We start from the raw sequence: 27969 nt of genomic DNA, 5'->3' as shown, positions 1-27969 counted from the left end.
TCCAACACCATGTCTGCCTGCATGTCCCTCTGCTTCCAACCGTAATAATAATGAACTAGACCTCTAACACTGTAAGAAAACCCCCAATTTAAATGCTTTCTTTCATAAGAGTAGTGATGATAATGGTGCCTCTTCACAGCAATAGAACACTGGCTAAGACATGATCAAAGAATATTAAGCACTTTTAGTTTCCTAAGAGAAGGAGGACACGTGTTAACGAATGCAGTTCTAGATAATGGCTGCTTTTCTGCTCCAAGTTATTTTAATGAGAGCTCACAGCAAGTCACAAATCACCAGAACCCCTACTTGCACCATTAGAAAAGCTTTGCAATGCAGTGAACAAACTTACAGTCACACCCATCTTAGAGAGCTATCATAGTCAACCAAGATCATTTTCAGTGAACACCATATTTGCAGAACAGTCATTGACAAGTGCCATCTTGGACAAGTGTGCTAACAGTGTTCTTGGCCAAGAGTCGTACCTGTGTAATTCCTGAAACTGTTGTCAAAATGTGTTCACCCACACTGGTAGAGAAGAAGTACCACATGGCACCAGTATGCATCTCAGGTCAACCCCCAAGGGGATGGGCAGATACCAGGAGTACCAGGATGGGCAAAACACAGACATTCAGGGATAAGCAGATGGAAAAGCCTGGGGGGAGCAGTGGATGCAGGAGTTCAGGGGGTAGGGGGTATGGGAGTGCAGGGATGAATAGATGCAGGAATTAGGGGCCTCCTACACAAGAACATAACTTGGAGTCCTTGTTGAATTATCCAAGTCCATGTCTAAAGGCAGCAACCCATTGCGTTAGATCAAACCCACATTTTTCTCAGGATCCTCCAATCACAGAAAGCTCAGAAGACAGGACGAGGGTGCTACAGCTAGTGCATGCATCTGCGTTCTGTGAACATGCCAGCAGCTGTCAGTCAAAAGGTGGGACTCGTCTCTCTGTGTGCCTTCTAAATGGATCTGGAAAGTTGTTCCTAATGGGAACGATGCAGCCATGTTTTCAAGGCTGGAATGAAAATCAGAATGGAGCCCAAAACTGAAACTGTCAGGAAGAGCCACAGGAAGATGCGGTCAAGAACTTGAGCCACAAATTTCCAGTCTTGTACTACCTGCAAAAGAGGAAAGGGAGCCTTTCAATCAAGAGGCTGAGCGGCTCTTCTAAACTCATTAGGGGATGTTTAAAAAAAAAAAAAAACAATATTGGATTTAGGACACTTTTCCAAGTTTTCAAAATGTATATACAAACCACTAATGGACTTAGTCTATTCAGTGCTGTTATTCATTGCACCTCAAGAAAAATAACTTACAAGTTGAGTGTTCAGGAATGCTTATTAACAGTGAAGGTGTAAACAGAAACTACAGAATTATTTGTATACTTGCAAATATTGCTACATAAACACATACACACAAAAATCCCCGACTTTTATACAATGCCTCCTGCTATACCTATCACAAATTGGCATCTTTTAGAGCATTTGTAGCTAAGTGTCATAAGACTTTCCTCCTACTCCACATGTGGGCGTGGCTCCTCTAGGTCCAGAAGACAGCGCTGAGGAGGAAAAGAAGAAAGGACAGGTGGACAGGCATTGTAAGAAAGGAGTCTATGGAGCCTTTAGTTAGGCTGGGATGTTGTAGGCACCAGGCTTTGAGCAGCAGGTACAGTAAGGAACAAATCATAGGCTAGGGAAATCTGTGAGAGACACATGGGAGCTCACCTTTCGAGAAACACAGAGTCCAGTTTCTACACAGAGTTTCAAGCTTAAAGCAGTTCCACAGGAAGCTTCAGAGTATGATCACAAGAAAGAAAATATGCTCAGTGGAAACCACTTCAGATCTTGAAATTGGAGGGAGGAGAGGGAAGTGGGTGGAGGAAGGAGAACACTTTCTGTATTCTAAGGACACACAGTACCACCTCCCCAGGAATCTCACAGCAGTATTGAGCCTTGTGGTAGATTGCCAGGAAAAACCAGGACACTGTACAGGGAATTGCTAACCAGTTAAGTACTGTGGTCAATATTTTCAGTTGCAGTATCTATAGACAAGGATTTGGTAAAGATGAGCAGGAGGGCCACCCACTGACAGGGGAGAACAGCAGGCTGTACTGAGCTTTCCAAGTTTAAAAACAAAACTGTAGCATAAAACACATAAGCAAGATACAGTAACCTTAGGTAGTGGGATTATTAGTGATTGCAATCATATTGTCTGAGTTGTCCAAATTATGTGCTGGTTATATTTTTTAAACCATTTAAATATTTATATTAGTATTTACAAAAGATATAAAGAAGTAAAACAAAAACTACCTCCCTAATAGCTAAAGCATATCTATAAAAGCTGGTAATTTTCTAGTCTTTTTTTTTTTACTCTTTTATTGTATGAAAAATGATAAAGAGTTAAGAAGGAAGATAAATGAGGCGGAACCTATGAAGATAAAATGTAAGGCATGCTTTCGAAAACACTTTCCTAAACCTGTTTATGAGTCTTGATCTAGTTTTCAAGAATTTTTAGAGTAAAATGCCCGAACCCTGCCTGTAGATGGTGTATAGATAAAAGCTACTTTCAGCCTGTGTACTGATAGACTTTTGTAATTTCTTCCTTGTCATGTTCTTCAAAGTGGGTTCCAGGAAAATGAAGTTCTGGCAAGGTACATGTCACATGGGATAAGAGTGAGTCTGTGGCCAGGATGACGGTGCCTTTGAAACCTGAGCATTTCTGTTTTTGAGACAGGCTCTCACTATGTGAGCAATGTTGACCTCAAACTCCTGGCATCATCAGCTTCCTGGCTAGCTGGGATTCCAGGATAGGACCACCCCGTATTTGTTTTTCTGTAAATTGTACACTAAGGAACCAGTTCCTTTTTCTCTTGATGAAGGATCTGTTGTAACTAAACTCGTATTACTGTTCAAGTTTTTATTCTTTCTAGTCACTGAACCATAGACTTGGGTAACCCATGTAAATAATTACTACAAAAATACCCCTTTGAGAATGTAGATTTTTGGATGCCAGGTAATCAAAGCTTAGTTGTACTCAGGGGTTTTTCCAGAACACACATGGAAAATAATTGCTTTAAAGTGCCCACTTGTGAGGGTTTGTTTCCATCACTGTAATTGCCAGCAGCCACTGTCTTTCTGCCACAATAAATTCCCAATGATTCATTAGCTTTTACTGCAGGCATGAAATAGATCATCTTGTTAATACTGACTTTGATTCTTAAAATATTTTACCTGATTTCATATTGGAATTACAGTTTGCACATAAACTAAATTAGCAAATGTTCCCTGCCCTACTTTAAAATGAAACTGGGGGATTATTCAGAGCAATGCTGAATCTGCAGCTGCTTATTTTCAGTCCCTATGCTTTTGAGAACTATTTTTTTCTTAAACATTTAATGCTAAAATTCCTATGGTTTGCTGGGCGTCTTTATAGGTTTGCAGAGGCTAGCTGATAGTGCCATTGGAAGCAAGGACGGCATTCTGTCACAAGGGACACCAGTGTGGCACTCTTGTGCACTCCTTGACAACAACACTACCACATCACAGCAGACTCACCTGGCTAATGAAATGTTCCTTCTTCACGTGCCTCGAGATGTATCGAATAGACTCAGCCGCTCTTTCCAGGAAAGTGACCAGAACTTTTTCTCCATCACTAGTAGGAATCTGTTTCTTTTTCCCTGAGACTGCTCTCCTCTCCTCTCCATGAGGGAAAGAAAAGCGGTCCTTGGGGTCCTTCATGCAAAGCCACCTTGGGAGGTTTTGCAAAAACAGCCTCTTCACCCAGGGGGCCATGGGATGGTATGTCGAAGAAGATCTGTGGTGAACGTTAATGACGAAAACTGTGACGATAATTGACAGGGTAACGAAAATCATAATGAACAGGAGGTACTCGCCAATGAGAGGAATTACTTTTGAAGAGGATGGGATTATTTCTTCAATTACTAAGAGAAACACTGTCAAAGAGACCAAAACTGAGGTTGATAGTGAAAGCTTTTCCCCTTCATCAGAAGGTAAGTAGAACACCAGGACTGTGAGAAAAGACAGCCCCAGGCAGGGGATTATCAAAAAGAGGGTGTAAAATAATGGCAGGCGTCTCAGAACAAAAGAATAGGTCACACATGGGTAGGAATAAAAACCTTCTCTTCTGTTGCCCTTCATCCCCTTTGCATTTAGTATCTCCCACTCTCCATTATCAAAAAAGTCTTTCCGGTCAACATTTTCATTGATCAAAATGAGGTCAACCATGCTACCATCGTAAGTCCAGGATCCAAACTTCATTGAGCAGTTCTGCCTGTCGAATGGGAAGAAAGTGACATCCATGGTACAGGAACTTTTATAGCTGGCAGGAGGAGTCCAACTGATGGTTCCACTGGATCTTACAATGGCCTTGGTCATGAGGGAACCTTCGAAACGTCCATCAGCACTGCCATGAAAGTAGTTTCGCTTTAGTGGCTGGCCAAACACTCGCTGTTGAAAGGATTTCCCCCACCAGTCCACTAACTATGCTACATTCACCTCCTACCACAATGTCAATCAACACTACACAAAGAAATCAGTCTGATACACGAAGTTCAACATCCCTCCCAAATCAGACGTTTCTGTATCCTGTGTTAATCTGACCAATGCTGCACTCTAAGATACTTACTTCTCAAAGAGAACTATGTCAGGAAGCCAGAGCGATTCTGATGGAACCTTTATCGAATTAATTCCACCATACTCCTCGGGATTCCAGCGTAATTTTTGGTCTGTCCACTCCTGCATGAAATGTGTAATGTGACAAGTTCATTCTGAAAATTCAGTACTTTAGAACTTTTGTTACAAAAGAGATTTTTCACCCAGATTAGACCTATATGGCATCCCATCTAAGATACAGTATGGCTTCAGAATGCAAAGTAAGCCAGCCTGACCTCTGACCCTCAGCCTGCCCATGTGTGAACCAGTCAAGAGGCACATCACAAAGGGCATTAATTAATGACTTGTGTTTCTATCCTATTTCATCTTAAACAAACAGAAGTATTGTTTTTTACTTTTACTCCTTACTCTTTACTCTTTTACTCTTTTGGGGGCCTGACACCCAGCTCCCACCCCCCCAAAAAAAAATCACTCACTCAAAGGCTTATTATTACTTATGAATGCCCAGCCTTATGTTGGCTTAGTTCTAGCCAGCTTTCCTTAATTTAGATTATCCCATCTACCATTTGCCTCTTAGCTTCTGGGCTTTTTCCTTCTCCTACTTCTGTACATCTTAATTCACTCTTACTCCATGACTGGGTGGCCACTGACATCCTCCCTTCCTTGTTCTCTCGTTCTTTCTCCTTGCTTCTCCTCCAGATTTCTCCTATTTATTCTCTCTGCCTGTCAGCCCAGCTATTGGCTGGATGTTCAGTTCATTAGACCATCAGCTGTTTTAGACAGGCGAAGAATCATAGCTTCACCGAGTTAAACAAATACAGCATAAACAAAAGCAACACACCTTAAAATAATATTCTACCACACAGAAACGTCACAGCTGTGTGAGAAGGTGCATGCCTCTACTCCCAGTACTTGGGAAGTTAAGCCAAGAGGACCATGAGCTCAAAGCTAGCCTGATTTATACAGTAAGACCCTTTCTATAAAGTAATATCTGATCTCATCTGCTTTATTCCAGGAGGATTTGTCCAATGAGATTCAGTCCCTTGACAACAGGAATGCATGATTTTGGCCTGTTACTGTGAAATGTCTAACATCTGTGACCACTGCTGATGGCATTGTCACTTTTGAACAGTGAGAACAGATAGAAGACATTGCTTTTATGAGGAAGACTTTGCTTTTATGGTTTATCTAAAGTGGTTTTGTAAGCTCTTAATTAACATTTTAAATCATGTTCCTAATATCCTGGGCCTCCCTGTGTTTATTTTTTTTCTTCAAGCATTAAAAGGGCATTCCCAGTGTGAGGCTTCCTGGAGCCCAGGGATGCCATCTATGTCATTAAAAAATCAAGAATTGGCAGATGGGTGACTTAATTGGATGGCAAAATAATGAAATACAAATGATGCTTAAAAAGTGTAAATTGCTTTCTAAATATTTATGTTTATATGCACAGGTGTGAGAGGCTCTCAACCTTGGTCAAATAAACTTTGTTTCCAGGAGATGTGGTCAATGCAGGGACCCATAACTGTTTGGACTGTTAAGAACAAGTGATTGTGAGTGTTTGGAGATAGATAGAGCATCTGTATCAACCTCCCCAAATGCTGCCACCCCACCCATGGCTCAGAGAACATCACAGAAGAGGGGAGAGAAAGATTGTAAGAACCAGCAGTCAGGGTCAGACAACGTCTTCTGGGCATGACAGAGTGCTGCACTTCTAAACTCACTGTAGCTATGGTTGCCTACACAAAAGTGTACAGAATCAAGCCAGTCAATACTCCTGTACAGACTGGGAAGGGTTCCTAAGCTACCACTCCACCTGAGTAGTTATTAACAGTTGATGGCCACTAAGGGAGAGAGAGTGCTTTCTTTAGGGGTGGAGGCCCCCACACCCATGCCTATAAAGATAGCTGTAATCAAACTCAGACTGCTATTAAAAAAAATAGGAAGTTTATAAAAAAAAAGGGGGGGGCTTCTGGAAAGGATGGGAGAGGCACAGAATGAATACTAAAAAAAATGCACTGTACACAAGTATGAAATTCTAAAAGAATGAACTTAAAGTACATTACCTTTCCTTTAGATTTACTATAATAAGAGAGATAAATACTTGATTTTACATTTTCTAAAAAAAAAAAAAACTGTTTACTCAAACTTTCTTTTAGTATGATTTCCTGTTCCTTCTGGCAAAGCAGCTTACATGGATTTATTTTGGGCACAAAGGACACATGTCTAGTTATAGCTGGCATTTTCATCCCTGTGTTGTTTAAATAAATACTGATTCATTATCTCTACCAAAGCAGTTCTAGGTTGGAGGGAGGAGGGGCTACTGAGCCCCCACTCTTGACTGCTACTGAAGAGGAACTTTTCTCTGCAGTATGACCATGATGTGTGGCTTATGCCCCAGTGGATGGCCCTGTGCCCATGCACATCTGGGCAGCACTAATTGGATTCAATGAGTCATACATAGTTTAAAAAGAGGACATGAAGTTAGAAGGGAGTTGTGCTGGGGACGCTGGGCAGAGCTGAACTGGGAAGTGGAGAGTTGATATAATCAAGACCTAATGAAATCTTCAAAGACTAAACTAATTTTTTTTTTTTAAAGAAATAAACTTGAAGCTCCTTGATAAATAGCAGGAGCTCTTCAAATGTGTTATCTCTCTACTTTAAAAAAGAAGACATGGCTTTTGGGAAGCTAGACTCTAAAACATTTAAAATACTGTGTAACTGCAGGAAAGCATGCATAGAAGACTAACAACATAAGAGTTGGGCTAATTCGAACTCTTGGAATCCAATTGCAGACAGGGAGGAGTGATGAGCAAAGCGGTCAAGATCAGGCTGGAGAAAACCACAGAAACTGCTGACTTGAACAAGGTGGAGCTCATGGACTCCAGTCTGACAGCTGGGAAACCAGTATAGGACCAACCCAGATTCCCTGACTGTGGTGTTAGTTGGGAAGACTGGGCAGTCTATGGGGCCTCTAGTAATGGATCAGTATTTATCCCTAGTATACGAATGGACTTTGGGAGCTCTTCCCACATAGATGGATACTCCCTCAGCCTAGACACATCGGGGAGGGCCTGGACCCTGCTCCAAATGATATGACAGACTTGAAAGTCTTGAAAGACTCCCCATGGAAAGCCTCACCTTCCCTGGGGAGCAGAAAGGGAATGGGATGGGGGTTGGTGGGGAGAACAGGAGGGTGAGGGAGCTGGGATTGATATGTAAAACAAGCTTGTTTCAAATTTTAAAAATTACATTAAAAAAAAGAGTTGGGCTAATTAAAGCATGAAGAATATTTTATCAGTGTTCTTGGGCTGCTTTGTTTCCTATCTCATTTGGAAGAGCACACACAGCTCCCTCCCAGGGTCCCAGTCTCAGAAATGTTGACACATAGTGGCATTTTCTGTTTGTTTCAATTTACTTGCCCCTCAATTGGCACTGAGGAATCTGATCATAATAAAATTCCATGTTGCCAAAGGCTCTAGACTCCATACAGTCAATAAAATGTCACCTTAAGAACTTCTTGTCCCTCATGAACTACTGCCTGGGCAGGGAGAGGGGGGGGAGAATTATTCTAGGTCTCTTTATGGACCAGGCTTCACTGAAATGCAGATTTGTAAGAGTTAACTCTAGAACTAGGGATGGGTAGGAATGGGGGTGGGGCGCTCTGATTTCTGAAAGCCCAAGTTGCTGCTGTGCGATTAAGGCTCGATTATGCTCTTAATGTTTAGCCATGTGGACAGGTGACCTTAATCTGTTACATTTCATCAAAATATAATTTAGATTTAACTCTTTCCCAAGATACTTGGGACTGCTAGCAAATGTGTTCTTGGAAGTTGCTAACTTGAAGAGCAGATCAAAGATTCTTTGTCCATGGATCTTCATGAGGTAGCTTTGTCACAACTTAAAATTATGTTTAATGTGTGCAATCCTATAGGCAGAAAGTGAATTTGGCAGCAAAAGGATTTCAGCTGTGTTTTGATTTGTAAAGTTATGAAGTATTTTATCTAAAAGTAAAATGATGTTTGTCTGGCTTAAATAATGTTACATTTTAATACACTGACACTATTTGAAACTAGTTCTCTGTGCCTGTCTTCATTGGGGTTTCTATTGCTGCCTCGAAACACTGTGACCAGAAGGCAAGTTGAGGAGAAAGGGTTTATGGCTTACATTTCAGCATTTCTGTTCACTACTGGAAGAAGTCAGGACAGGAACACAAAACAGGGCAGGATCCAGGAGGCAGGAGCTGATGCACAGGCCATGGAGGGCTTGTTGCTTAGTGGCTTGCTTCCTCCCTGGCTTGTTCAGCTTACTTCCAGAAGACTTGGGTTCAATTCCCAGCACCCACATAGCAGCTATATAACTGTCTCTAACTCCAAGATCTGGCACCCTCACACAGACATACATGCAGACAAAATACTGATGCAAATGAAATAAAAGTAAATAACTTATTTTAAAGAAAATATTGCTCTCCTCTTACTAACATTTGCTAAACTTGTGTGTCATATGCTGAATTTGTGATGCTTTTGACTACTCTGGAAAGTCTTTCAGAGCAACAATATTTTAGAATACTTTGTTGAATTAAAATTGAAGAGGGGTGGATGTATCTATAATGAAAAAGAGTTAGTTATATGTCTGACTTGAGTTGAAGAACAGGAAAGTATATTACATAAAAAATGTAAATAAAACATTATGCAAAAGTTACAGAACTAAAGACATGCAACTTCAACTTCTAATGCATGCAACTCTGCCAATGAGCTCTCTCTTTTATAAACCATGAGTTATAAGTCAACTTTAACATATAAACTGGCTGATAAGATTTGATACTTCTACTATTTCTAAGCAATATGATTCAGATGGAAAACAAGCCATTTCAACAGTCTATTAATTTATTTTCCCTGAATATATATATACATATATATATATATATATATATATATTGCACTTCTACTTCAGAAGAGAGTTTTATTGGCACTTGTCACCTCTTTCACACACGCACACACACACACCAGGAAACGGTTTTAAAATAAGTTGCTTCCTACTTCATCATCTGTAAATATTTATTTATTTTGCATGTCTACATATCTATATGTTTTAAGGACCCCACAAAACTTTTTGGACAAAAAGGAGTAAAGAGTGAAACAATTTCAGAAATGCTTTTCCAAGGGAACTGAGGCAAGCCCCAGGGGAGGGTTTCTAAGCCAGAACAATTGTTCTTGCTTTCTGCCCTCCTGCTGCAGGGGGTAGGGATGTGAAAAGGAGCTGCTGATGGAACTTGTGTTGCTTGAGGAATTCATTGTCTCACTGAGTAGGCCATTATCAAGTGGTGCTGGTCCCTGACTATGTACTCCCAGCCTGAGACTAACTCACACAAGCCACCAGTGATGCTGTGAAAGGATGGTGTAGGCATCAGAGGGGACAACACTTAAGCTGAAACTGGAAGGGTGAAGAGTCAGGGTGGGGTAGGTTAGGGAGATGGTGGTGGAACTGTGTATGAGAAGGTCCTGAGAAGAAATAAAGAGTAGACGGACGGACGGACGGGCAGGCGGGCAGGCGGATGGATGGATGGATGGATGGATGGATGGATGGATGGATGGATGGCAATGCATTTGGATCTCAAACATGACGGTGCAGAATTTGAAGGGTCATAACAAAGGGTCATAACATTGTCCTTCCTCATGTCTGTTAATAAGATATTTATGGTCCCCAGAGATTTGATTACTCTCTGAAAGTTCAAAGAAGAAAGACAAGCAAGTCTGCAAAAGAAAATCAATAGAATAAAAATAGGTCCAGCTGCAGGGATTCCTCTGCCTGTGAGAGCTGGGCTTTGTAAAGGTCATGGGTGAGAGGAGGCAGCATTGGCGAGTGTGGAAGGGAAGGAGCAAAGGGGGAACTAAGTGCTTTAGACTTCACTTTGATTAAGATGTGCTGGGATGGCTGGTACAGGTTGGTTTGCTTGGGCATGAGAGCATCGTGAAGTCACTGGCGTTATTGGCAAGACAGTTCATGTGGTCCACAAATCCTCTCTTATGTGGTTTTCAGGCCTTCTTTTTGACCTTGACACCCATGTTAGAGATATGCTCTTCTTGGGAGCATTCCCTGACTTTTCCCATCTTAATGGCACCTTCGTGTAATCATAAAGGTCTCATATGAACTTATTTATGATGTCTATCACCTTAGAGTAACCATTTCTTACATAATGGAGCCCCCATCCTCTCCTTGAAGATACAGCTATTTTCCTCTTTCCTCCCAGGATCTTGCACAATGTCTGTCAGTTAGCAGACCCTCAGTAAATAGTTGAATCATCGTTAGTCACCACCTGCCCAGTATCACCCCTGCCCCATACTATCCCACCCCTGAGGAACAGTGCCATAGGAAGATGCATCCCCACACACCAACAGGGTTACTGTCCTGCGTTCACAGATGAAAATAACACAGATCCTACCTGGGCATCTCCAAATCTTCTCCTGAGGAACCCAGTATGCTTTCTAGTGTTTTTCAAAGGGCAACTTGTCTAAATAGAAAGCAATGTCAGACCCTGGGCTGGCTGGCAGACAGAGCCTTTGTGATCTCACCTGCTTGAGCCACACATTTGTTGTCATCAGCTGATTCTTTTCATCCTAAGAAAGGGACAATTAAAAAGGTTGACTGTTAAACACAGCACAGTAGCTGCAAATATTAACTGAAAGCAGTTGCCATGGTGTGCATAAAACCTGGGCAAGCCCAAGATAATAAACCAAACCCCAGTGTGGAGATGGAGGTTGGGCAGGATTTCCCACTCCAAGCAGGGGAGTTACTGGCCATTGTTAGTTTCTGGAGATGAAGAGACAGTTTTCTCTAAGAGGGGAGCCCTAGTTAAGCCAACCACGATGAACACATCCAAGAATATTTAGGCAGCATAAATTGGCGTTGAAGGCTTTGCAATTGAAGGTATAGAGTTGGGTGAGCAATGAGGGAGCTGAATCTGAGAAGAGATGGGAACATTATCAAAGCAAGTTGTATGAAACTCTTAAAGAATCAAGCATGGATTTGCATGGTTGGCAGTTAAAAAGCATGAAAGTGGAGGGTTTTGATGTTTTGGATTTTTCTTAGGGAGAATCCTGAGTCTTACTCTGGAAGTGATTAAACCCCAAATATTCCAAACTTAAGAACAAGTCAGTCACTGGGTGATGGTGGCACACGCCTTTAATCCCAACACTTAGAGGCTGAGACAGGCAGATCTCTGTGAGTTGGAGGCCAGCCTGGTCTTCAAAGGGACTTCCAGGATAGGCTCCAAACATACAGAGAAACCCTGCCTCAAAAACACAAAACAACAATAAAAAAAAAAAAAAAAAAAACAAGTCAGTGATATGTGGCCCTAAGGCATTCTGCATATTTTGCTCAAGTGAAACTACCTATTAGAACAAGCAATAATTCATTGTGGAGATACTTTTATCAACTAAACAGCTCAGAACACTTTTAATGCTGTAACAAAGAGGAAAATTAGAGCTGGATTTGAGACAAACTTGAATAATTTTCCAGAAGGCATACCACAGCCTAGAGAAGGGAGAAGGCCAGAGAGGCTTAGACCTCATGAGAAAGGCTTTCTAAGGACTTCAGGACCATCATAGAGTGAGTTCCTGCAACAGGGCAATTTGAGTCTACAGCTTTCCCCACAAAAAAACACAAGGGAAGTTCAAGCCCAAGAGGAAAGTGAGCAGAGATGCAGGGGTCTGGTTGAGTTCAGGAACAGTAAGAGCCACTTGGGGACTGTAACAGGGCATTGTCATCACCACCTTATTGTCCTCTACATGTAGAGGACAGCCCAGCTCATAGGCAGCAGTGAGCTGGGGTCCCTCCTGTCACCAGGCCTTCATCTTTCCTTCTCCCCTGCTTCCAACCAGGGGCCAGTCCTCTTCTGGTCCCCTCTCCACATTTTGCCCAACAGTCCTACAATGTTGGCAGGGGATGACCTGCCATTCCTCAGGATGTTTCACCGGCTCCTTGGGGGCAGATTTTTGCTCGCCATAGCCTATTTGTAAAATGCCAGTGTCAGGAGCAGGAACAGATAAATGTCAAAACAGTTAAGGACTATGTGTTGTTTTGAACTCAGGGCAGAAGATGACTCACCACATCCACGAGCTGAGATATTTTCAATCCAAAATACACTTTTATGATGTCGCTGGAATTCAATACGGGGCGGACCCATTTCTGATAACCTTGGAACAAATGTCTGAGGAGGGCGTCTTCATGTTGAGCTATGGAGCTGAGTCCTTCAGTGGCTGTAAGAGTCACCTGGGGACCTGAATTAAGGTAGCAGCACAACAGCTGGTTCAGCATCCTGCACGCAGAGCCTTCATCAGTTTCCCATCTGCTGACTCAGCAGAGACGCTGAAGTGAGGTGCTCTGGACCCCACTCTCTACCTGCACCCTACTTCCCTGTGCCACACTGACAAAACCAGAATCTATGCTTTTCCAGAGACTTCTCGTCACTGCACACACACCTGAAGTGTCACCTATAGCCTCCGGCATTACCCTCCTCCGCTTTAGGTCTCACCACAAATGCCACCTTCTTATAGAAATGTACATTGCCCACATGCTGGCTCCTTCATAGCACCTTGAATCTATCTTTTATCTTCTCAGTTGGTTGTATATGTATGCTGCTATTGTATATATATATGCTGTATGTATATTGCATGTCCAAGTTGTCCTGTATATATATTGTATAAATACACATATGTATGTGCAGTTATATTGTATGTATGTATTATTGTATACATATGTGTATACATATGTGTGTTGTATATGTAGTCTATTATGTGTGTGTTGCCTTTGTATATGTGTGGCATATGTACAGTTTTATAACATGCTGTTGTGTGCATATTACATGTTCTCATTATTTCCCCTCAGACTTCAAGTTGACAGGCACAGACAGCATCTACTACATGCAACAATACTCCATGTTCAGAACAGGGCCTGGCCTGCAGCAGGCACCTATTTTTTTATATTTAACTTCTTTATTGACTCTGGAAGTTTCCCATCACTCACCCCAATTCTGTTCACCTGCTGGCCCTGCTGTGCCCCCCAAAAGAAAAAGATCCTCAAAACAAAAGCACAACAGAAAACCCCCTTCTTTCCTGCCCCTCCAACACCTCTGCATTTGCTCTGGTGGCTTTGAAGGCTTTGGTGTGTCATGTAGTATACCTCTTGGTCCCATCAGTTTTATTGCAGTCACTCATCTTCCACACAGAATAAATGAAACATGGAAAGGATTATATCTGTATTGAACACCCACTATATTTTTTGTTTGTTTTCTTGTCTTTTTCCCAATGGCATCTTCTTCCCTTGTAATCTCTCAGGAAGAGCTTTTACAAGTTCCCAAATATGACCCTGACTTAAAATCAGAGCCTCAAGTTGGAGTAATGACAAAGACAAGGCAACACAGACCCTAATTACTGTTTCCAGCCTCTCTGTGAATGTTCAGTATCCTGTTGATAGCCTAGAAGAATGAAATTTTCTGTAGAATTTTCTTGACCCAAGAAGACCCCTGATCCCACAATCAAGCAAAATGCTCCCTCCAAGTTTACTAAGCCAAATCCAGAGATTACCAGTTGAGTGAAAGGCAAGAGGATAACATACTTTGTATACACGAGGTACCCACAGGAAGTTCCCTAAATGAAGAGCAATTCCAGGTGTACACATAACTGCTCCCAGGGTGGCTGAAGCTGGGATAAGATGGGTCAAATATGGACATCAGTATAGACGTTTCTCAAAAGACTAAAATTAGAACTACTGTATGCATCAATTCCATGCCTCCTTGGCATATATGCAAAGAACTCTATATACTACTGGAGAGATACCATGTTCATTGCTGCTTTATTCATGATGGCAAGGAAATGCGATCTGCCTAGATATCCATCAGCTGATAATGAAAATGTAGTACACAATGAAATGTTTCTCAACTGTAAAATATGAAATTCAAAAGAAAATGGATGGAACTGGAAGATACATTAAGGTAAACAACACCCAGAAAGACAAATTACAACATGCTCTCTCCCTCATTTGTGGTTTCTAGCTTCAAATATTTAAATTTGGGCATTGACTTTGAACTTTCTACAGAAGTCAAGAAACTAGAAAGGACCAATGAGACTAGGGAGATGTGGTCTCAAGGCAGAGGGGATGGAAGGAAGGGATGGGAAAGAAAAAGAGCATAAGAAGGTTAACCAAAACTAAAACTGTATGAAAAGCCCTATAACTTTGTAAGCTAATTAAAAATACAATTCTTTTTTAAAGGGGGTTTGAACAAAGATTCCTTGTGTGGATAAATAATGCTTCTCCAAAAAGTCACGGGTTATTAAATGAAAATTCTAGTATCAGGCAGGTAATACCTCCTTATGAGTTGGTCAAGAGGGCTCCAGAAAGCCCCTATGTGGTTTGGTTTTTGTCAACTTGACATAAACTAATGTCATCTAAGATGAGAAGAAATCTTAATTGAGACAATGCCTCCATCTGATTGGTATGTAGGCAATTTTGTGAGGGCATTTTTTTTCATATTAATGATTCATGTTGGAGGAGACAGTCTACAACAGCCCAAACCTTTGACAGAAATCCACCAAATCTGTAAGGCTACAATCCGTGCAGCTCCTTAGGTGAAACTCACAAACCCTGGCTGTGAAACATATCCTTGAATTTATTTTTATTCATCAAAACTCTGTATAAACTGTCATTATTACTATCAAATTAGACAGTACAGCTTAGAGAGGTGTCATCTTCTTGACTATCCACCAGTAAAAATGCACAGTAGAATGGGATATTTTCAAGAGATAAGCACACTATGTTACAGGCAGTGGAGATCTCCCCACATCCACTCACACCATGCTTGACACCAGAGAAAGAGAGTGATAGCAAACATGTAAAGGCACAGCAGAAGCAAAAGACATTCCAGGGCCTGTCTTTTGCTTGCCTAAACAAAATTAGCCCAACTTCAATTGCAACTTGATACTCCTATGGCATGGCCACCAGCAAGCCCTCAGCCCACTGTGAATGGTACCACTTCTGGGCAAGTGGTCCTACATTATATAACAAAGAGAATGACCAAGCCATGGGGGAAATGACCAGTTAGCAACATTTCCCCTGTGGCCTGTGCTTCAGTGCTGTCTTAGGGTTTCTATTGCTGTGAAGAGACACCATGACCATGGAAACTCTTACAAAGGGAAACATTTAGTTGGGTGGTTTACAGTTTCAGAGGTTTAGTCCATTATCATCATAGCACGACATGGTGGCATGCAGGCAGACATGGTGGTGGAGAAGGAGATGAGAGTGGAGGAGGAGCTACATCTTGATCCCACAGGCAACAGGAAGTGATCTGAGACACTGGGTATGGCTTGAGACCTCAAAGCCCACACTTCCTCAAACAAGGCCAAGCCTACTCCAACAAAGCCATAACTCCTAGTAGTGTCACTCCCTATGAGCTTATGGGGACAAAAATAATGAAAGCAGAAAGATGAGGAGAAGTGTCATGAAATTCTGTCTGCTGAACATGAAATAGCCTTTGTACTCACGAACTGAAAGCAGCTATGGTATCTACACAAAGTCCAACCTCTGTGTGTGGGTGTGTGTGAGTGTGTGAGTGTGTGTGAGAGAGAGAGAGACAGAGAAAGAGACAACATTGGTCAAAGAATAAAAGGCCAAGAATTTTAAAGGTTGTTGAGGGAGGTTCACAGTACCAGTAGGAGGAAGAAGGAAGAGGGTTGATGTCATTATGATCAAAATAAATTTTACATTTTTTAAACAAAAATACTGGGGAAAAAAAGGATATGTCACACTTTTCCCTTGGGATAAGATTTCTGAAAGTGTTCTTAGATGTTGTCTTAATTAAAAAAGTATAAATGTTAATATTAATTGATAACAATACAAGGATTGTGTATTTTATCCTATCACTACACATATGCTTGAAAACAAATGAGAATGCTATTTGCTAAGAATTTGACAGATTTTTCAAATTCTATCATACAAGGAGAAAGAGATGCGATATTAAATTTTATTTTTTTAAATGCCTTTCAATATGCATGGGGAAGGGCCTCTTGAGGCCCAGAATGTTTTAAGGGGGAAAAGGCATGAAAGTGGGTGTAGGTCAGGTTGGCAAGAACATTGCAGAGGGAGGGAAGGGAATAAAACAACATAATGTGTGGGAGTATATGACTAAAATACAATAACAATAAACAAAAGTTATTTTTTAAAACACAACAAAAACATATGGGCTACAGCTGAAGTTGTGCCTCATCCTTTCGACTCAAGAAAGCATATGTAGGAATGCAACATGCATTAAAATAAAAGCATTAAAGTGAACCATAGGGAGAAGTGTGGCCTCCCATTTGGGCTTAGTCATGTAAAAATTCACTTTCCTGGAACTTTAGTGCTTCAACTGTTATTAATAAACAAAGAAGCATCTAAGAGCAGGACAACAGGGCAGCTTCCAGGGCATCAGTGGGTCGAGAGACTGAAAAGCTTCCTGGATATGTGGGGAGAGGGGTAAGATGGAGATTCCCTGAAGCCTCCTGATGGAAAAAGTATTCACTTGGCTCCTCCTTCTCCAGAGTTCAAAATAGACCCCACCTACATGACTTCCTGAATCCCCACAGTCCACCCCCATCCCTTTCCTCATGTCCCAGACTCTGCATCCCTGGTTCTGCTATTATTCTGTCTCAATAGACTCTTCTCCTACTTCACTGAAGCAATCATTTAAAACACAGCCACCACACTCTCCAAAGATCCACAGAGATTGGACCAGAAAAGAAAGTCTCTGCTGGTCCTGCATTCTATAAGAAGGTGGGCTGAGCCAGCCATGGGAAGCAAGCAAGCAAGCCAGTAAGCAACTCCCCTCCATGCCCTCTGCATCAGTTCCTGCCTCCCAGATCCTGCCCTGTTTGAGTTCTTGTCCTGACTTCCTTCAGTGATGTTCAGTGATGAACAGCAATGCTGAAGTATAAGCCTCTCCAACTTGCTTTTTTTTTTGGTCATGGTGTTTTGTCACATCAATAGAAATCCTAACAAAGACACTACTCTTGCCAACAGACAGATCATCCAGACAAAAACTAAACAGAGAAATGCTGGAGCTAAATGACATAAGCCAGATGAACCTGATACTTACAAAACATTTCACCCAAACACAAAAGAATATATCTTCTTCTCAGCCACTTTGTCCATGAAACTTCCTCCAAAACTGATGACAAAGGAAGGATCAACAAGAAAACTGAAATAACACCCTACATCCTATCTCACCAACACAGATTACAACTGGATTTCAACAGCAACAGAAACAACAGAAGTCTTACAGATTCATGGAAACTGAACACTACTGAGTTGGGTCAAAACAAAAATTTAAAAAGAAACTAAAGTCTTTCCAGAAATGAATAAAAATGAATACACGACATACCCAAACTTATGGAACTCAATGAAGGCAGTTCTAAAAGGCAAGTTCATAGCATTAAATGCCTAAATTTAAAAACTGAAGAGATCTCATACTAGTAACTTAACAGTACACCTGAGAAGTCTAGAACAAAAAGAAGAAACAATACCCAAAAGGAATAGAAAGGTTGAAATAATCAAACTCGGGACTGAAATTAGTAAAATAGAAAACAAAAAACAAGCAAAAAAAAAAAAAAAAAAAAAAACCAATGTAACAAAGAGTTGGTCCTTTAAGATCATAAGATTGATAAATTCCCAGTCAAATCAAATAAAAGGCAGAGAAAGGGCATCCAAATTAACAAAATTAGAGATAAAAGGGAGAATAACAGACACCAAAGAAACCCAGAAGATCATAAGGACATACTAAAAACCTGTACTCACTCTACCAAGTTGGAAAATCTAAAAGAAATGAACAATTCCTTGATAGGTACCAACTACACAAGTTAAATCAAGATCAGATGAGTAATTTAAACCTATAAACCTAGTGAAACATAAGCAGTCATTAAAAGTCTCTCAACAAAACAAACAAAAGACCCAGAGCCAGATTAGTTTAGCAGAAGTCTGCCAGATTTTCAAATAAGAGTTAATGCCAATACTCCTCAAATTATTCCATAAAAATAAGCAGAAGGAACCTTGTCCAATTCATTCCTTGTGACCACAGTTACTCTGATACCTAAACCACAAAAGACCCAAACAAAGAGAATTACAGACTAGTTTCTCTTACGACCCACAGATGCCAGTGCAGACTTTGATACCCAGCAGAACTTTAAACTGCACTAGAAGTGGAGGGGGAGGGGAGGAACTTTCCCCAATAAAACCAAATTAAGCAGTAAAAGACCAGGTAGCCAGGGACCTTGGGTAAAACCAAACACTAGTGTTCCACTAAAGGAAGGTAGTAATAAAATGACTCCTAACCACATTCTCCCACCCTCATAAATCAGTGTCTTGCTCAGCCATCATTAGAGATGCTTCCTTCTGCAGCAATGGGAACAAATACAGAGACCCCATAGCCAGACAATACACAGAGAAAGAGACCTTAGAACACTCAACCCTAAATGGGGATGTCTCCTTCAAATCCCTCACCTCAAGGCTCAGGGGACCCTGTGAAAATGGATATAGAAGAAAGTGTAAAAACCAGAGGGAATGTGTGATGCTTTACTCTTTTGGCTTTTTGGACTCTTTGTGGGCAGGGACCACCCACCTCCCAAATAAACCACATAGGAAGAGACTTATTCTTATAAATAACCAGCCTTAGTTTGGCTTGTTTCTTGCCAGTTGTTTTTAACTTAAATTAATCCCATCTATCTTCAGCATCGGGCTTTTATCTTTATTAATGTGTACCTTTTCTTTCCTTATCACTCTGTGTCTGACTGTGTGACTGGGTGGCTGAGAGGCTGGCCCCTGAAGTCCTCCTCCTTCCTTCCTCATTCCAAGATCCTCATATCCTCTCTTTCCCAGCTTTCTCCTCAGACTTGTCCTCTCTGCCTGGCAGCCCTACCTATTCCTCTCTACTGCCTCGATATTGGCCGTTCAGCTCTTTATTGGACCATCAGGTGTTTTAGCCAGGCACAGCTTCACAGAGTTAAACAAATGCAACATAAACAAAAGTAACACACCTTAAAATCATATTCCTCAAAGGGATGGATGGAGGATGCCGAGGAAACAAGGCCCTCTAAACAAAAAGGAGTGGTACCCATATGAATTCATGGGGACTGAGGCAGCATGCACAGGTCCTCCATGGGTCTAAACCAGATGGAGTCCTGGAGCCCCTACCCCTAACCCAGAAACTATCTTACAAACAAAAATTTAGTCTTTTCCAAGGAAGTCTCACTTAGAAAACAAACAACTCCTAAGGGTAGGCTACATGTCCACCAGCAGATGACCAATAGAAATCAAACTCAATGGGATCTTTTGATGTTATTTGGCTCATAATGTCATGTCAAGGCTTTTTTTCCCTTTATCTTTTTAATTCTCTCTCGCTCCCTCCCTCTCTTAACATGTTCTTTTCATACATATTATGGCTTCTGGTTTTATGTTTTTATGAGATCCCTGAGTGTGCATATGTGTGGGTCTCTGTATCTATTTCTGGTGTGTGTGTGACTTCTTGGGCTCTTTTCCTTCTGTTTGTCTCATTCGATTCTGATGTATGTGTTTTTGTATCCTTTAGATATATGTTTATTTTCTAATGAGAGACAAAAAATGGGTAGAACTGGATGGGAGGGATGGTGAGGTAAGACTAGGAGGAGCAGAGGGTGAGGAAACTGTAATCAGTGAATAATAGAAAAAAAATCTATTTTCAATTAAAAGAAAAAATAAATAAATAAAGCCAGACGAGAACTATGTCTTTCTTGCTCAAGTCTCCAGGTGGTTTCCCTCAAATGAAATAGAAAACACCAGTCCTCCCACCCAGCCCTCATCTCTAATTCACTTGTTTCATGGACCAGCATTCTCTATCCAGAACATTCCAGGACTCTTCAACACTAGAAGGTTCTTTCCCTAGCTAGCATCATGGCCCTTCCTTCCTTCCTTCCTTCCTTCCTTCCTTCCTTCCTTCCTTCCTTCCTTTTTTCCTTCCTTCCTCCCTTCCACCTAATACTTGTTTAGGCACCATCTCTTTAAAGAGGCCATTGTAGGTGACACTATCTAAGGGCCCTTTCTCTGTGTTCTGAATTCGCTTCACCTTGCACTGGGGCACCTAACCCTGCTTCATGCTCTCCTGTAATCTAGTATCTGCCCTTGAGATAATGTCATTATAGACTACAGAGAGTTTGTCTCAGAACCGACACAGTCACTGAAGAGAAAATGGCTGCCCAGTAGCCAGCCCTTGAGTAACAAGAAAGCCAGCTTCTTGACTTCCATTTTGATTGAGGGATTTGAAGCAGTTTGGGCCAGAGCTCAATTGCTCTAGAGAAAAATGGGGAAGATGTACCTGTCCCCTTCTCTGTCATAGTGCCCCCTCCTGAAGACAGCAACATTGTTGAACACTTGACTTAGTCCATAGAACTCCTGTGTAGGCCTAGGAAGTTGAAGAGTCACTGTTTCCACATGCCTAGGATTCCACAGCCTTGACAACAGTGTTGGAGCTCTTACTTGGCCTAGGAAGTTGGGATTCCTCAGCTCTAAACATAGCCTGTCTGACACCCAAAAGACTGTATAAATTTAACAGCTCTCTGGAAGTTGTCTGGTGTCAAGGGCCTGTAGCGTTTCCTCTCTGCCTTTCTAGTTTCTTTGGCCCCAGCCAACTGCCCTCTCTTGCCTTCTCTCTCTGCCTGTTTTTGCCCCCCCCCATCTCTCTCTGTCTCTCTCTCTCTCTCTCTCTCTCTCTCTCTCTCTCTCTGCCTTGTTTTTACCTTCTCTCTCTGTTCCCTTAGTGTTGACCTAAGCTCCTGAACTGTTTTGCAGTGGCCCAACTGCCATTACCACTCACAATGGCAATGCCATTACCTCTGTCATGGCTCCGCTGCCTGATTTTTTTTTCTTCTTTATCATTTTACCAGTTCAGCCCACAGTTCTAAAGCATGGAGAAAACAAAACAAAAACACCACTTAAGAGACACCTCTAATTGGGTCTAATATTTTGGCACAGGGGAGGGGGCACCTCAGGAGACTGTCTCACAGCTGGTTCCCCAAAGGGAGTGGTATTTGGACCAACCCCAGCCTTGTTTCTTTATCAATCACAATGGTTCCTCTGCTGGGCCACCAGGGGAAGTGATCCTCCTCTGGCCTGAATAGAAATGGGGTGAAACCTATCATTCCTCCAAGATTTGTTTTGGTGAAAATCTGATACAAGATGTTTCAAAAGGGACTGGCTGAGGCTGTTCCTCCAGGGCCTCCTAGGTCAATCAACTGCAATCCTTGTGCAGTTTTTTTCAAATTAGCAGTGGAATGTTCAAGATGGCATAGGGTAATCTGACTAGCTATTTGATTGATAGCATTTTTGTTCAAGACATCTAGGGCAACAAGGGAAACTCCAGCAGCTACCAATTAAAAAGGAAAATTGCCTCATCCTTCAGCATCTTTTTTTTTTATTTTGACTTTTTTAGGTTTATCTTCTCTCATGTGAGTGTGTGTGTATGAGAGTGTGTGTTGCCTGTGCACATGTATGTACACTTTGTACATGCCTGGTACCCACAGACGTCAGAAGAGGATTTCAGATACCCTAGAAATGGAGTTACAGAAGGTTGGGAGCCAGGGTGTGGGTGCTGGGAACCCAGGCAGAGTCCTCTGCAAGAACAGTGAGTGTCCTTAACCACTGAGCCATCTCTCTAGCCTGATTCTTCCAACTCTTGTTTATTTACAATAACAGCATCAGAACCAGTGCTCACTGGAAGAGGCTGAAGAGCATATGATCAATAGTGTTAGTGATTTAATCAGTCCTTTAGCTACACAGAACCTGCCCAGTGCTCCAAGGAAAGGCTGGATTCTCTCATTGGCACCACCTGACTAAGCTGCTGGGCCACAGGCTGAACTTGTCTCAAATGGTAGATTGAGACACTCCAGGAAAACCAAAACAACAGAACAATGTCTTGTATGTAGCTGTGAATAAGTATTTACAGAGAGACAACCACACACACACACACACACACACACACACACACACACACACACACACACACCACAGGTTTCTTAGATCAAACAACCCTGAGCTCTGGGAAATTTTATGTGACCGAGGTCTCCCTGAGAACAAACAAGACCCTTACCTTTGAAATTTCAGCCCCATCCAGAAAACTGTACAATTATACAGTTCTTTTGAAGGAAGATAAGGCTGCGTGTTGTGCCACACAATCTAAAATGGTGGCACCTGGATCTTGTCTTTCACCTGGCTCCAAGAGAAACTAATGACTCTGCTTTCCTAATGAGGGGAACACATTCCACATTGTACTGCCAATCTTAAACGATAGTGCTCCAGTAGCATGTAGACTTGAACTGGTTAGACTAGATATCTATGTGACTCAAAACGGTGCATGGAATCCCAGTCCCAGGATGAGTATGTTTGAAGAGGCAACCTCTAAAGAGGAGGAACAGAGGGACAGGCTGTGTTGTGTGATGATCCAGAAGAAATGATCTGCCATCCAAGAAGGGGTCACTCACCAGAACCCCTGGATCCTGTTAAGCATGTACTGCAGCCTCAAGACTGGGAAAAATGAATGCCTGCAGCTTTCGTCACCAAACTGTAGCACTCACTGCATTACAGCAGCTGGAGCTGACTGCCACAAGTCTGTTTTGACCAAAGCAAAATTTACCAAAAAAATAAAAATAAATAAATGCCTTAGTCCCTATAGCAGGAAGAGGATGAGCCCACACAGGTTAATGATTTGTCCTTTTAAAATAAAATATTAAAGACGATGGGCATGAGTGATTCTTTGAAACTGTAGCCTTGTTAAATATTTGATGATGTATGATGAATTAGCAAATGGTCACATTCTATGGTAGACAAGGCAGTGGCCCTGACTCACTGCTCCAAGACACATAAATTACATGTAATGAAGATTACAGGGAGTGACATGTTCAGCACTAAGCTGGAAGGAAATAACAGCTTGTGGTCTTCAGGCTGATAAGTCAGATTCCACCTGCCTGTTATTATCTGAGGGTTGGGGCGTGGTGATTTATCTCTTCCAAGATCCTCTTGCTTCTACATAAAAATGGTCTCAACAGCTTAATTCCGGGAGCACATGTTGCTGTTTTTGATGTTGTTTAGTGACACCTTGCTGTGCCCAGTGTGCATTACTGGGTTCTGTAGTGTAGCTGTTCAGTGGCTCTGAGGCCCATGTGTTGGGTGTTGAGATTTACTGGAACCTTTAAGAAGCAGAAAGCGGGGAGATCTTTATGGTATTGAAGGGTACATTTGAGGGGATTATGGGATTCTAGAATCCTCTTACTTTTGTGCTCTCGCTCATGATGTAATAAGTTCCACCACCACCACCACCACCCCCTTCCGCCCCAAGTCTATCCTCCTGCTATAAGCCGATGCCTCACCACAAACCCTAAAGAAGATCAGACTCTGGTTTTTCTTGGCAAAATTTTCTTTGTTGCCAGACAGGTAAGTTCTCAGGTAGAGGACCAGAAGAGGAAGAAATGAATAGAGTCAGAGAACACATGTTGAGCGACAGAGATGGGGGATTCTATGCTTGCTGCTGCTTGTTTCCACACAGGGAACTTGAATGAACTCCAAGAGTGATGCTCCTCTTGGCTCAGAATGCCAAGACCTTGCCCAGCTCCCTCCATCATTAAAGCAAGAATCCAGCAGATCTATACTGAACATCAATGGGTACCCGACCCAAAGTTAGAGGCTTGATTTCTGGTTCTGACTCAATCTTCCTCTTAGGCAAAGCATGTGGAAAATGAGCATGGAACAAACAGGTAATTATTATAACTCCACCTGTGCCTACAGAATCTTGGCATCCATGCAGCAGTCCCAAAGTGGGACCCACTAATTGAGAACTTATTGGTTTTGTTTGGGAAATATAAAAGAGAATGCTTAGTGTGCCATTCCTTGGGCACAGCCCCAAATGACACCAAATACCAGCTTCAGACTAAGATTTTATCTTCTGGGCTCTTTATTCCTAACCAATTTTCCTGGCCTCAGACGCCCTGGGCCCCTGCTTTCTTCCCACCCTCATACCAATTTTCCTTTTAGGAGGACTTGACAAAGTCACTCATTCCAAGGAATAAATAACTAACAATAAAACAAACTTCCCATAACTCTATGATTTTGCTAAAGATGGCATCTTTGTTGATCTTCAACTATGAGAACAAAGAAATTATTGAAAAATTTTAAGGAATTGAATAATTTCAACAATTACTGTTGAGAGATACAATGTTTTGACATCTTTTGCTGTATTTTGGTTTAGGTTATTTTCCTCCATTATTATGCCACAGGGACAGTAGCTGCTTCTGGTAGCATGTGGATCTGGTACTCAGGGTGAAACCAAACAGTAAATATTTAATGGATTCTTCCAAGCATGAGAGCTTATTAGAGTGACTTTGCTCTATTCTCTCACATATCCACACATCCTGGAAGTATTCCCAGGGTACTGTAGATGCTTAATAAATATTCATTGAATGAGTAAACAGACACCATCCTGTGGGAAGATAGCCGGGAAAGCAAACAAGCCAGAGTTCCTTCTCTTAGAAACACGCACAAGCACTCAAATGTGAAAAATCAACATGAGAGAAGTCACACAGCATTACACAATGGTTCTTATTTACCATATGCAGAAATACGAAACATGAAAGGGTACCCACGGTCATCTGAAAAATAAACTTGTATAATTAGATATTTTACAATGAGTATTAAGATTAAAGAACATAAGGGGCATTCCATCCAAATATCTAAGTAGATCCTGTTGGCTACTGAGGTTTCAGAGTGAGATTGATTGCAGGCCATTAGATTGATTATTTTGATCTACAAGAAACATACACTCACAGAAGTACATATCCACACTCTTGTAGCCTCCACACTGGAGAAGCAGCACCAGATTCTCTTCCAATTTGTTTCTAATGCAATATATCTATTGTGCACGGAGTGGAGGTATAGTTGAACCTAGAGAGTTTATGCTAATTATCTTTGACAACTACTGAGGTGGTACCCTTGGCAGTGCCTTGTAAGAACCAATTCTTTCACAGTAAAAAAGAATACCCTAATAAATTAAGGCCGAAAAAAAAGTCAGATGTATGAACATCAATCATATGCTAAATGCCCAAAAGTTGATTATCATTTTTATTATTGGAAGGCTATACTTAAGACTTTTCAGAGAACAGATCTCTGCACTTAGAAGTTACACTGCTTGCAGATTCTGAGTGTGTGCATGGTGGAAGGCGATTTCTGAAAGTGTGTATGATAGTGTCCATGTGGGCCACTCAGCCTTTCACTTTTAAATCTAGGATTTAGTTCTAGATGTCCACTTCTCAATCTGAAACTTGTAATAATCCAACGTAGCAAAAAAAATACTACTGAGAAGTGAAGACAAATTACTAATGGGACAGCACAGCTCAAAATCTTGCTCTTAGCTTTATGACCAAACTTTTTTGTTTCCAAGTTTTGTAACAATTAAATGACCCAAATCTCAAGAAAGTGGCGTGGAAATGACCACTATCCCCTAAATCTTCAGGAGTGCCTTCATTGCCTGGAACCTTCCCCTTTGTGTTTTCACCTATTAATTCTCTTTCCTTATCAACCATCCCTCTTCCCATTAGATCATATAGCACAGGTATTCACGGGCATTTTCCTTATAATATTGAAATATATGAAACCTAGTTTACAAGACTTCGTTAAATTATTAACAGGTCTATGGGATATATTATACAAAATTAAATATCTACACAGAGGCTCGGCAATTGTTAGTAGACATGATATAAAAATGTCCACCTAAGTAAATTTCCACTGAGCACTTTTAACAGTCCTGGGAACAACATTCACTGTACCCAGTAACATTTCCCTCTTTTACGTCTATCAGGTTCATAACACAGCACAATTCAAAAGAGTAACATGCAATAATTGAGCAAGTCTTAAACAGGACTTGGAGCTCTGGCTCCTTCAGCAATCTGTTTCTAGAGATCTGGAGTTATTCATCTGAGGCACATTTTAAAGGTTATCCTGAAGGGATCGGTGTCTGCTTTTACAGTACTAACATGATGCACATTGTTGTTTTCTCTCCTTTTTAACAACCTGAGACCTGCAGCGTGCATTTAGGTTAAGGTGATCTTACCTGAGAGAGTGACACTGAGAACCAAAAGGACCAGTAAAGAGCTTGTCATGATGTCTGCTTTAGAGAGGTGATTTCTTCCTTTCAACCATACGGCATTTCCCCTGGAAAGGAGCAGGGATGCAAAACAAAATACAAGTGGTTCAAAGTCTAGATGGAACCCAAGGGGATCATGACCAGCTGCCTGAGATGAAAATAGTCACAGGTCGTCTCCCTTCAGTGTGGGTTTCTTAAAGTGCACTCCACTGATGCCCAGTGAGCTGTCAGGTCTTGTGAGGCTAAAACATCGCTGGGTCCTAACTCCTGACTTATTATTTAATTCTCTTACAGAGATGGGATGAGAGAAAAGGATATGGCTAGACAAGATTAAAATATTCCTATGGTGCTTTCTTATGGTTGTAAATCTGTGTAATGAGAATGTCTACCCTTCATGGTCTGACACGCAGACCAGTGAACACTGCCCACCAGTAGCTTCCCAGTTTGGACCAGGTCACCAGTGATGATGTCCAGCCACCTTCCATGGCTATTGTGACTTGCCCGTCCTAAAATTAGACTATGTCTTTGTTCCCTTGAACCTGCTGGTCCCCCTCCTCCTGGCTGCAGGAGACGAGCCGGTGGGCCTGCCATCTCTGTTTCTCTCAGGAGGCTGTGACATTGTTCTTCCTATGTCACCTTCTTCACGGTCAATCAAACAGCTTGCTTTTCCTCTGTATAAGCACACACCCAGGGGGCGGGGCTCTAGCAGGTACAAATTTAATCAATGAGCAAGTGTAAAGTTGGAACCACCTAAGTAAGATAGCCAGAAAAGGAAACAAGGTACCCAAATGTGACAGATTATGGGGCAGCCTTGAGGCACCAAATAAATCTGACTTTACAAAGATGGATGTTGTGCAGTTTTAAGATCCCACAATGATGTCTCATTAATCTTCTATTAGTGTGTGTTAGCCAGCTTCCTGTCAGTGGGACACATACCTGAGATCAATTATTAGTAACAAAGGCTCACAAAGTCCTGTGATCAATGGACACACAACATCAGGTTTGTGTCCAGACCATACTCAGGCAGGAGCATGCAGGTGTCCTATTACCAGTTCTCAGATGCCCAGATGGTACTCTGGGATGAAATGTCACAAGATGAAAGGAGCCCTGCCCTAGGAGCCAGGAGACCCAAACTTGGTCTCTCACCTATCCTCCCA

At 41.7% G+C, this 27969-nt stretch overlaps 1 protein-coding gene across 1 annotated transcript; it reads right to left on the bottom strand.

Moving 5' to 3' along the window:
* Positions 1-974: 974 nt before the first annotated feature.
* Chrnb3 (cholinergic receptor nicotinic beta 3 subunit) lies at positions 975-27055 on the bottom strand. The gene is made up of 6 exons (XM_051182341.1): positions 26780-27055; positions 12736-12908; positions 11202-11246; positions 4646-4755; positions 3556-4423; positions 975-1119 (listed from the first exon to the last, which is right to left on the bottom strand). Exons 1-6 carry the CDS (start codon positions 26826-26828, stop codon positions 985-987), a joined length of 1380 nt encoding a protein of 459 aa, XP_051038298.1. The 5' UTR covers positions 26829-27055; the 3' UTR covers positions 975-984.
* Between the last annotated feature and the right edge of the window lie 914 nt (positions 27056-27969).

The sequence above is a fragment of the Phodopus roborovskii genome, unplaced genomic scaffold (genome assembly GCF_943737965.1).
Source record: "Phodopus roborovskii unplaced genomic scaffold, PHOROB, whole genome shotgun sequence".
NCBI classification, from domain to species: Eukaryota; Metazoa; Chordata; class Mammalia; order Rodentia; family Cricetidae; genus Phodopus; species Phodopus roborovskii.
Note: the sequence above shows the minus strand (reverse complement) of the source record. Positions and strands in the feature narration are given on the sequence as shown.